Source organism: Gorilla gorilla, chromosome 21 (assembly GCF_029281585.2).
Source record: "Gorilla gorilla gorilla isolate KB3781 chromosome 21, NHGRI_mGorGor1-v2.1_pri, whole genome shotgun sequence".
Classification (NCBI taxonomy): Eukaryota; Metazoa; Chordata; class Mammalia; order Primates; family Hominidae; genus Gorilla; species Gorilla gorilla.
This window is the reverse complement of record NC_073245.2, coordinates 13,721,907-13,733,756: the sequence shown is the minus strand read 5'-3', so window position 1 is coordinate 13,733,756 and position 11,850 is coordinate 13,721,907. Positions and strand designations below refer to the sequence as shown.

The 11,850-nt window shown below is 50.6% G+C and overlaps 1 protein-coding gene across 2 annotated transcripts; it reads right to left on the bottom strand.

The window, feature by feature from the left end:
* Positions 1–5,543: 5,543 nt before the first annotated feature.
* AP5S1 (adaptor related protein complex 5 subunit sigma 1) lies at positions 5,544–10,614 on the bottom strand. 2 transcript variants are annotated; one of them, XM_004061744.4, is made up of 3 exons: positions 10,094–10,614; positions 8,555–8,746; positions 5,544–6,977 (listed from the first exon to the last, which is right to left on the bottom strand). In XM_004061744.4, the coding sequence occupies exons 2-3, from the start codon at positions 8,728–8,730 to the stop codon at positions 6,551–6,553; spliced, it is 603 nt and encodes a 200-aa protein (XP_004061792.1). In that variant the 5' UTR covers positions 8,731–8,746; positions 10,094–10,614; the 3' UTR covers positions 5,544–6,550. The 2 variants fall into 2 exon arrangements, with proteins under 2 accessions (XP_004061792.1, XP_004061793.1); XM_004061745.4 differs by having other exon boundaries at positions 10,150–10,326.
* Positions 10,615–11,850: the final 1,236 nt, after the last annotated feature.

The window sequence follows — 11,850 nt, the reverse complement described above, 5'->3', positions numbered from 1 at the left end:
AAATGGAACAGAATAAAGAACCCAGGAGAGACCCACATTAATACAGTCAACTGGTCTCTGACAAAGGAGTAAAAGCAATACAGTGGAACAAAGATAGAAAGACTCTTTTCAAGAGATTTTGTTGGAACAACTGAACATCCACATGCAAAAACATGAATCTACACATAGACCTTACACCCTTCACAAAAATGAACTCAAAATGGATCATAGACCTAAATGTAAAACACAAAACTGTAAAACTTCTAGTAGATAACATAGGAGAAAATCTAGATGATATTGGATTGGTGATGACTTTTTAAATACAACAGTAAAGGCAGGATCCATTTAAAAAATTGACAAACAGCTGGGCATGGTGGCTCACGCCTGTAATCCCAGCACTTTGGGAGGCCGAGGCGGGTGGATCACCTGAGGTTGAGAGTTCGAGACCAGCCTAACCAACATGGAGAAACCCCGTCTCTACGAAAAATACAAAATTAGCCAAGGGTGGTGGCACATGCCTGTAATCCCAGCTACTCAGGAGGCTGAGGCAGGGGAATTGCTTGAACCCGGGAGGCGAGGTTGTGGTGAGCCGAGATTGCACCATTGCACTCCAACCTGGGCAACAAGAGAGAAACTCCGTCTCAAAAAAAAAAAAAAAATTGACAAACTTAATTTTTTTTTCTTTTTTTTTTTTTTGGAAACAAGGTCTTGCTCTGTCACCCAGGCTGGAGTACAGTGGCACAGTCACAGGTCAGTGCAGCCTTGACCTCCTGGGCTTAAGCAGTCCTTCGACCTCAGCCTCCCAAGTAGCTGGGACCACAGGTGTGCACCACACTCAGCCAATTTTTGTATTTTTTTGTAGAGATGAAGTCTCTATGTTGTACAGGCTGGTTTTGAACTCCTGGGCTCAAGCAATCCTCCTGCCTTGGCCTCCCAAAGTGCTGGGATTACAGGCCTCATGAGCCACCTCGCCCGGCCCACTTCATTAAATTATATGAAACTGGGCTTCATTAAAATTAAAAAGCTCTGCTTTGTGAAAGACACTGTCAAGAGAATGAGAAGACAAGCCACAGACTGGGAGAAAATATTTGCAAAAGGTACATCTGATAAAGAGCTGTTATCCAAAATACACAAAGAACTCTTAAAACTCAACAAAAAGAAATCACCCAAACAAGTTGCCTGTTTTAAAATGGGCAAAAGACTTAAACAGACACCTCACTAAAGATTTACAGATGGCAAGTAAGCATAGGAAAGATACTCTACATCATGTTATTAGGGAACTGCAAATTAAAACAAGATTTCACTACATACCTATTAGAATGGCCAAAAGCCAGCCGGGTGCAGAGGTTCACGCCTGTAATCCCAGCACTTTGGGAGGCTGAAGCAGGCAGATCACTTCAGGTCAGGAGTTTGAGACCAGCCTGGCCAATATGGTGAAACCCTGTCTCTTCTAAAAATACAAAAATCAGCCGGGCGTGGTGGCGTGTGCCTGTAGTCCCAGCTATTCAGGAGGCTGAGGCAGAAGAATGGTTTGAACCCGGGAGGCGGAGGTTGCAGTGAGTGGAGATTGTGCCACTGCACTCCAGCCTGGATAACAGAGCGAGACTCTGTCTCAGAAAAAAAAAAAAAAAAAAAATCAGCCAGGCGTGGTGGCACACGCCTATAATCCCAGCTACTCGGGAAGCTGAGGCAGGAGAATTGCTTGAACCTGGGCAGTCAAGGTTGCAGTGAGGCGAGATAGTGCCACTGCACTCCAGTCTGGATGACAAAGGACACTCTGTCTCAGGAAAAAAAAAAAAAAAGAATGGGCCAAAACCAAAACAGTGACAAAACCAAATGTTTCAGAGGATGTGGAGCAACAGAAACCCTCACTAACTGCCAATAGGAATGCAAAATGGTACAGCCACTTTTGAAGACAGTTTGGCAGTTTCTTACCAAATGAAACATACTCTTACCACAGGATCCAGGACTCATATTCCTTGGTATTTATGAGTATTTATATTCCCAAAGGAGTTGAAAACTTATGTTCACACAAAAACCTGTACACAAATGTTTGTAGCAGCTGTATTCATAATTGCCAAAACTTGGAAGCAACCAAGATGTCCTTCAGTAGGTGAACAGATAATGTACATCCACATAATGGAATACTATTCAGCAGTACTTCCAAAATGAGCTGTCAAGCTCATGATTCTGCCATGAAAAGACTTGGAGGAATCTTAAATGTACATTACTAAGTGAAGGAAGTCAATCTGAAAAGGCTACATATACAGTATGAATCCAACTACACAACATTCTGGAAAAGGCAAAACTATGGAAGCAGTAAAAGGATCAATGGTTGCTAGGGGTTGAGGGGAGGGAAGGATGAATAGGTGCAGCAGAGGACTGTTAGGGCAGTGAAACTCTTCTATATGATACTATAAGGGTAGATGCATGTCACTGAAAATACATCCAAACCCATAGAATGTACCACCCCAAGAGTGAACCCTAATGTAAACTATGGACTCTGGTGATAGGGACGTGTCAATGAAGGTCCATCAGTTGTAACAAATGACCACTCTGGTGCCCAGTGTTGGTGATAAGGGAGGCTGTGCATGTGTGGGGACAGGGAGTAAATGAGAACTCTCTGTACCCTCTGCTCAGTTTTACTGTGAACCTAAAATTGCACTAAACAAATAAAGTATATTTAAGAAAACAGTCACGGCCACCTCAGTTGCAGTAATAAACATACAGAGACTTGGTTAACAGGTCACAGAGTATTGAATCTGACAAACATGGTTAACTGCATTACAATAAAACATAGGAATAATTGTTTAAAAGAAAAGATTGAGGCCAGGCATGGTGGCTCACACCTGTAATCTCAGCACTTTGGGAGGCCAATATGGGTGGATCACCTGAGGTAAGGAGTTCGAGACCAGCCTGGCCAACACGGTGAAACCCTGTCTCTACTAAAGATACAAAAATTAGCCAGGCATGGTGGCACATGCTTGTAATCCCAGCTACTTGGGAGGCTGAGGTGGGAGAATTGCTTGAACCCACGAGGCGGAGGTTGCAGTAAGCCAAGATTGCACCAGTGCACTCCAGCCTGAGCAACAGAGTGAGACTCCGTCTCAAAAAAAAAAAAAAAAGAAAAAGAAAAGAAAACATTGAGCCCTGGGGGGATGCTGGACAGTGCGCAGCACCACAGGGCTAGAAAAAAAACACCCTGCCCTAAAGGAGACACGATGATCCAATCCCATCCCAGGGCTCACCACCCTCCCAATCAGTGACCCACATACATGCAGGCCAGTTCCTGCCTTAAAACCTGTGACTTCATGCCAGTCGGTCGTGGTGGCTCACGCCTATAATCCCGGTACTTTGAGAGGCTACGGCAGGCGGATCACAAGGTCAGGAGATGTAGAGCATCCTGGCTAACACGGTGAAACCCCGTCTCTACTAAAAATAGAAAAACTTAACCGGGCGCAGTGGCAGGCACCTGTAGTCCCAGCTACTTGGGAGGCTGAGGCAGAATGGCGTGAATCTGGGAGGCGGAGCTTGCAATGAGCCGAGATTGCGCCACTGCACTCCAGCCTGGGCAACAAAGAGAAACTCCGCCTAAAACAAAACAAAACAAAACAAAACCTGTGACTTCTTCCTCCCTCCAGGTAAGCTCTCTTCTCTGGGCTCTACTGCCCTCCTGTCATCATCTGTTGTCCCAGGAGTGTTTGTGGAGGTACACTGGTAACACTACTAGCTGCTCAAAGTCTCTAGTTCTCTCAAGAAGCTGAGGGATATGTGGTTTGGCCAGGGTTCCTGGGGAAGGGAGAAGAAAGGGAGGAGGCTTGGAGAGGGAGGCAAGTTTGCTTCCATAGCCATCTCACTTTTAGTTCTAAATCCTGGCTCCTTCACTTGGCCTTCGTCACTGAAGTGCCCCTTCTTCCTTTGGGTGTTTAAAGCACTTGTGAGCAGCAATTCAGGGATGCTCAAACCATTGCTGCTTTGCAGTCATCTGCAGTCACCTGGCCTTAGCTCTGTCTCTCCTGGAACTTTGGGGTCATTCTGTATCCTGCATTGCACCCAGCAGAGCATCAGGCCCAAGGGAGGCTCGATAAATATACGGTGAGCATAAATTGTGGTGGAAACCCAGCCCAAGGGGCTGGGGCAGAAGTGTGAAGTGTGGGAAGGGTGCTGGGAAAGCTCATCTGGTTAAGAAAACCCTGGTCCAGCTGGACAGGAACTGGAGCTCAGCAGCCCCAGGGTGTGGTCTCAGTCTCTACTACTCTCTTGTCCATCAGTTTGCCCCACATCATGAGAACCAGGCCACCAGCCACGCCTAACCTCAACTTCCCACAGCTCCCAGGGGAGCAGAGTCTCAACCTCTTCCTTAAGTTCCGTTTGAAAAAAAGGCAGAAAGAATTCAGATCAGTAAGCTTGAGCCTTTCCATAGAGGACAAAATGGCCTGTTCCCTGAGAACATAGCCAATCCACTAGGACCGCCAGCCTGGGGTGAGGGGTGGGCCAGGAGAACAGAATGTATAGGGAAGGGGTGTCCCTACTAGAGGCCTGTGGGACATTTCCACTGGTGGGACTTGGCCACACACACAGTAACATCCCTTTAGGTCTTCACGGTCAAGGTGGTTTGTGGCACCATAAAATGGAAAAGGTGGCCTCATCCCAATTATGTTGACAGTGGTGGTAGAAGGCCTGGCATGGCTGGTGGCCTTGGCCATGGACTTGGAAGGGCTAATCATCAGTGCTGCCTCCAAAGTGGGTGTAGTTGGGTCCATCCTGGATGCTAAAGGGCAACTGATGGATGGCAAGCATGAGAGCTGAGCACCTAGGAGGCTCGTTCTGCCAAGAAAGCCTCACCTTCCTTGGTAACAGGAAGATCATGAAAATCAATGTAAACTGAAGTGGTTTTTTTTTTTTCCCCCAACTGAGTAAGTTTAAACCTTCACTAGAAGCTGCTGATTGAAGACCTCCTAACCACCGACTTTTGGTACCCCACCCATATCCCTTTGGGACTCAACATGGTGCAGGCAGGCCCAGCTCCACATTGCCTGAAGGCTTTTTCTCAGGGGCAGAAAGAGCCAGGGAATGTATGCACCCTGGGATCAACCTGTAACCACTGACTAAAGGCAGTAGGCAAACACCCACAGCCGCCACCTCTCAGGTGAGGTAATTCAGAGGCAACTGCTGTGTGCAGCCCCCTAGAGGCACTCAGCTCCCTACCACAGTCCTAATAGGCTTGACAAGCATTCACGAGGACTGTGTCCCCTTCCTGCTTCCCGGGATCACCGCCCACCCCACATAAACCACTCGCACCAATTCTCAGCCTAAGCACTGCTTCTCAGACGGCTCTGCCACAGCCACCTGCCACCTGATATATACTTTGGTGGAGAAATGTGTGCCACCATCCAAAGGAGGCCTCTAAGGAGACAGAGGTGAGGTGGGGATGAGAGATGGAGGCATCCCAAGAAGCCTCCTAGGGGGATCCTTGACCACGAAAGCTCAGACACCCAGCTTTGGGGCCATCCAGAGAGGCACTCACTCATAGGAGCAGGATGCACGCATCAAACTCACAGAAAGAGGGTAAAATCACACAGCCAGTGCTTTTAATTCAAAACAAAAAATATGTCATCCAGGCTAGACTGCTCACATTCATCTGACAGCAACTTCTCTCCCTGCAGATGAGGGAAGGCTGTGATGACTTTATCTCGAGCCTGCCTGGTGGGCATGGGCTTGGCACAAAAGGAGCTGCAGAATCCTGCTGCTGATTGGCAGATGCATTTCTGAACTCAGCGGGGGCTGGACACTGAGCAGGACCTTGTTGATAATACTGCCTAAGTGGGCACAAAGCCAGGGGCTGTGGCCTGCCAGCATGCAGGCACAGCTCCTCCACCCTCAGGGGAGTCTGAGACCCCTTTTGTGTTTCGATGACTGTGGGATTTTTTTTTTTTTGAGATGGAGTCTCACTCTGTTGCCCAGGCTGGAGTGAAGTGGCGCACTCTCAGCTCACTGCAAACTCTGCCTCCCAGGTTCAAGTGATTCCCATGACTCAGCCCCCTGAGCAGCTAGGATTACAGGCGGGCGCCATACACCCAGCTAATTTTTGTATTTTTAGTAGAGATGGGGTTTCACTATGTTGGCCAGGCTGGTCTTGAACTCCCGACCTGAGGTGGTCCAACCACCTCAGCCTCCCAAAGTGCTGGGATTACACGCGTGAGCCACCACGCCTGGCCTTGACTGTGGGTTTGGAAGAAGAGTGGGCTGAGCTCCAGGCAGCTCCTCACCCTAGCACTAGCGGCTGGCAGGGATGGAGGAAGGTGGGTTCAAGGACAAGCGTGGCTGCCGCACTGCAGTGGTCTAAGTAACACAGCAGCCCTAGGCTCAGGAAGTTCTGTGGTTCCACTAACCTGAGGATAGGCAGGACCTCCTCCACCCTCTGCCCAGCCCCCTTTCTGCAGGCTTGTGTCACCCACTTGTCCTGGTACAGCAGCACATCAGAGCTGCTGGGTAGGAGGTAGATGCCAAGCTTCATCTGGCTGTGCGTCTACCCTCTGCCTGCCCTCAGAAGCACCATCCCAACGAGGAATCAGCGGGGCCAAGCGGCACTGAATTCCTTCTCCAGGACTTGGACAAACTGGTCGTTGAGGAAAAGCAGCTGACCATGTGGCAGGAAGCGGGTGAGGATGCCCTCAATGCGGTCAGCACGCAGCAGGAGGCTGGTGCTGGGCGCCAGCAGCCGGAGGTGGTCAAGGAGGAGGCGTGTCAGCAGCCGGAGCGTGCCCTCAGCCAGTAGCAGGTTCTCATGGGCATCCAGCACCAGGGCAAAGCCTAACGAGAGCACGCCCAGCCACACCACCGTCCGTGGCTCCTGGAAAGGGTTCTCTGCTGCCAGGCGGAAAGCCCCGCGTGGGGCCTCGTGCAGCGGCACTTGCTCATCTGAGGATTGCGGCTGCAGGTCCATGGGGGGCCGGCCAGATGCCTGCTGCTGCAGCCGACACATTGACTCTACCTGCCTGGGGAGAGTGGGCAGGTCAGGCTGGTGGGCTCACACACCAACTCTGTCATCCTCATGATCAACCCTGGTGCTGGGAGCTACCATCATCCCCATATCTCAGGTGAGAAAACTGAGGCCTAGAGAGACTAAGTGATCTGCCCAGGGCCACAGAATCAGGAAGTGTGAGCCTCCAGGTCCTGAACCACTTTATTCCATGTGGCCAAGAGGGCAGGTTTTCAACCCAGCTCCTTGGGCTGAAAAAGGGCACCAGAGGAAGAAGATCCTGCCCTCACCTGCTTCACAGAGGCCTTCTCCACATAAAGGAAAGGGAAGCGGCTTGGCCGGGCGCGGTGGCTCAAGCCTGTAATCCCAGCACTTTGGGAGGCCAAGGCGGGCGGATCACGAGGTCAGGAGATCGAGACCATCCTGGCTAACATAGTGAAACCCCGTCTCTACTAAAAATATTTTAAAAAATTAGCCAGGCGTGGTGGCGGGCGCCTGTAGTCCCAGCTACTCAGGAGGCTGAGGCAGGAGAATGGCATGAACCCAGAAAGTGGAGGTTGCAGTGAGCCAAGATTGCGCCACTGCACTCCAGCCTGGGTGACAGAGCAAGACTCCATCTCAAAAAAAGGAAAGGGATGAGGCAGAAAATAAACGCCATCACCCAACATGGGCCGTCCAATCTCCACCCTATCCTGCAACCCTCTCCAAGTATGAAAGAAAGACCTTCCATTGGACCAACAAGGCTTCTTAGAAGCTCCCTTTGATCTTTCCTGAATCACCTTCCAGTCTGAGCCACGCACAGGCTGGTTTTAAAGGCATGTATTTGGTTTTCTGAGCTACAGGGAGGGGAAGGAGAATAAGAAGAACAAGGGAAAGGCAGGAGTTGGCAGAAGGCTGCCCCAGAGTGGTGCTGCCCCACCCAGAATGCGGAGGTCCAGGAGGCTCCAGCACCTACCAGTTCTGGCTGGGTCTGAGAGTGGAAGAGCCAAGGCTAGCCACCCTAGTCTGGAACAGTATATTCCAAACTGTGATCTGGATCCCTGGCTTTCTGGAGTCCTCATGTACCACATCCTCTCTCTTCTTTAGAGATTCATAAAGTCTACAGGCACACTAAAGGCCCTGTTGAGTACTGCACTGAAAAGCATGTTTAATCTGTACTGTCTGCCTGCCTACTCTCAAATCTTAGTTCTGCTACTTTCTAGCTACGTAACCTTGGACAGGTTAAATTCCTCAAACACTCTGTACCTCAGTTTACTCATCTATAAGGTGGAGATAATAACTATACCTACCTCAAAAGACTATTATGAGGATTAAATGAGTTAATATATATAAGATGTTCAGAATATAAATGCTTAGCACTTACAGGCTGAACAAATGCTAATTATACTAATAATGATAACAGAATTATTATTTATTTAACCCTTTTCACGTAACACTTATGAAAAGCTGTGGAAGACTCTCTGGGAAATGCTACTCTAAAACTTCCTCTCTGCTTCTTAGTCCTTCTATTTCTCTGCGTCCCCACTCCCCGAAAATACCTATTACAATCAGGTACGTGTTCAATGAAGGCCTGGGGCTGGGCTGTGTGGTTACCTGGCCACAGCTAAAATCTGTTCCTTCCGGAGAAGCCTGTCCCTCTCGGCACCATGCGGCCGTGGGTCATCAGGTGACTTCTCAGCACCGAAGACGCAGGAGTACAGCACTCGGCAAAGGCCCGTGTCCTCAGTATTCGGGGCCCTCAAGGTGTGAATGAGGAAGGCGTGGACCATGGCTCCAGGGTGGGTGCTACAGGGAAGGCAGACACATTGGTAAAGTGAAAGTGAACCCCAGCAGGAGAGGCAACCACAGGAAGGGGCTGACCTGGCAGTGTCTGGGAGTGTATCCAGAGGCCAGTGAGGCTGAACACTTTGAATAACAGCATCTGAACAACATCACATAACAGAGTCCAGTGATAAAAAATCTGAGACATACATAAGCACAATAGGCATAAACTAAAAAAAAAAAAAGAAAGAAAAAAAGAAAAACCAACCAACCAAAAAAAAAAAAATCTCAGACCACCCTAAACCTAGTTCTACAAAACAACAGGAATCTTCAAAAGCGTCAAGGTCATGAGGTCATGGAAAACCTGAGGAGCTGCTCCAGACCGAAGGAGACTGAAGAGACCAGACAGCTGAATGCAACGTGTACTCCTGGATCGGGTCCTGGACCAAGAAAAGGGTAATTTGGGCCAGGTGTGGTGACTCACGCCTGTAATCCCAGCACCTTGGGAGGTCTAGGTGGGCGGATCACTTGAGGTCAGGAGTTCCAGACCAGCCTGCCAACATGGTGAAACCCCATCTCTACTAAAAATAAATTAGCCGGGCATGGTGGCGCATGGTTGTAACCCCAGCTACTTGAGAGGCTGAAGCCACAGAATCGCTTGAACCCGGGAGGGGAGGCTGCAGTGAGCCGAGATCGCACCACTGCACTTCAGCCTGGGCGACAGAGGGAAACTCTGCCTCAAAAAAAAAGAAAGAAAAACAAAAGGATAATTTCCATAAAGGGCATTATTAGGACACTAATAAAAACTTTAAAAACATTTCAATATGGACTATGGGTCAGAAAAAGTCTTGACCAATGTCACCCGATTTTGAATGCAGGAGCTCGTCCTTGTTTTTAGAAAATAAACACGGATGTGCCTCTAAATATAGAGGAAACAGGATTTCATATCTGCAACTAACTCACATGGTCCAGGGAAGAAAAAAGGCAGAGAGAAAAACAGAGGAAATAATAAGGTAAATGGGGTAAAAGAGGTTACAACTTGTGAATCCCATCAAAGTGCATACAGGAGTTACCTGAAACTGTTTCAAAATAGAAACTAAATAATAGTAATGGTTATCTGGCTGGCTCAGTGGCCGGCCCGGGGGTTGAAAGGCGGCGGGTACACAGTCAGTGGGTATCTGTAGCTAAGGCTAAACAGACCGTCAGTTTAAACTGGTCAAATAGCAGGTTCGCAAAGGCACTTCGAGAACCGGAGCCCAGCACCCAATTGCTGACCTCCGCAACCCTCCAGCCGCCAGCAGAGCGCGTCATCACTCCGCGCCGCCGCGTCCCCCCTCTACTAGAGAAATGGTAGCGGTCAAGACAGCTTACGTCACTGCCTCCGTAACCTTGAGGCGCAATGCACTTCGGGGCTTGTAGTTTCTTACTCCGGTCAGCCAGGCCTAAATGGGGCACCCCGCCCTGAATGTCTTGCCCCTGCAGCTCCGGTCCGCTGTCGTCGAGGCGTCGCCTCAGCCTTCCGTCCGGGCCCGCGGACTGCCAACAAGCGCTCCCCTCCGTGGCAGGAGAGCAATGGCGGCTGCGCGGCCGGTGGGCGCCTGCGCACGCCGGTCGCGGGCGCGCGCGCCAGCTGACGCCGTCGGGTTGGGCGGAGCGCTCACGTCCAGCGCGGTGCTGCAGCAGCCAAGTGCGGGCGGCATATTCCGATTCTTGGACCCTCGGCGTGGGCTGGCCTTGCAGTCAAAACCCTCCGGCGCCGAGCTGCCGGCAGGGACCATGCTGGTCACTCTCGCTGCGGGCTCGAAGCGTCCCCCGGTCGTTGCCCTAGATCAGCGGAGCCCCAGGCTGCCGACCCCGGCGGCCGCGAGGGGGCGCCGCGGCTCGGAGCGCGGAGTCTGCGGAAAAGGCCGGGGCCTAGTTGTCCCCGGAGGGCGGGGCGCGTAGCCTGCGGCCTTAGGAGGCTCCGGGGCGGGCGGCGGGTGGACCTAGGCCGGGCCGCGCAGCTACGGGCTGCAGCTGCGTTCTTATCTAGCCAACATGCGTGAGAATCACTGGGGCACCAGTTCAAATGTACATTCCTGGGCTGTACCCCCGGAAATTATGACTTTGGAGGGAAATATGTGTATTTAGGCACATGGGTATTTTGCGCGGATTTTAAATACAAATATGTGTATTTTGCGCAGATTCTGAATTTGTGGGTTCCTGCAGCGGGTTAATGCTGGCACTCGGTTCGGCGCAGAACGATTCGAACGCTGCTTCCGGACTCTCAGTGTGTGTCCCTGGCAGATCTGTCAATTTCATTGGGCCCCAGTAAAACCTTGTAGAGTGTCGCCCAGGGCGAACGCTTAGTAGGGCTGACCAGCAAGCCCCCTTGTTGACTGGAGACCATCAAAACAACAGGGAAGAGGTTTATACCTTAAACCTGAAAGGGGCACTCTGGCACTAATCCCTATAGAGCCCTATAGAGCGTAAAAGCCACAACTTGAAGGCTTGGCCCATTGGTGTTTGGGGGCCCCACAAGGCCTGCCTGGGCCTCACTGCCTGACTTGCATGTGTTCCTCCAGCCACCACCACCACTACCACCCCCACCGCGATCATGAAGCTGCACCTTCTTTACCTCTTGGCATGTGAATGGCTTCAGCCTTGTCCCCCAAATGTGCCTCGGAGCCTCCCCCACTGACTGTTCCCCCAGCCTAGAATTCCCTTTCCTGGCTTTTTTTTTTTTTTTTTTTTGCAGCCTCGCTGCCCCCTCCCATCAGCAATGCTCCTGCCTCAGCCCCCCAAGTAGCTGGGACTATAGGCAGGCAACACATCCAGCTAATTTAAATTTTTTTGTAGAGTTAGCGTCTCACTGTATTGCCCAGGCTGGTCTCGAACTCTGGGCTCAAGTGATCCTCCCGCTTCTCCCCTACAAATTGCTAGGATTACAGGCGTGAGTCTCCACGCCTGGCCTTTCCTGTCCTTTTAATTGACCTTGTAGATATATACTCAGACAAAATGGGAGGAAGCCTTCCTGCTCAGGCTGCCCGTTGGCATTCAGCTGCGGCCTTTGCACCCCTGTGAATCAGGTCTCACCAATAGTGCTGATGGCTTCCATCTCCACTCCCCAGGGCCATGCACAACGCAGG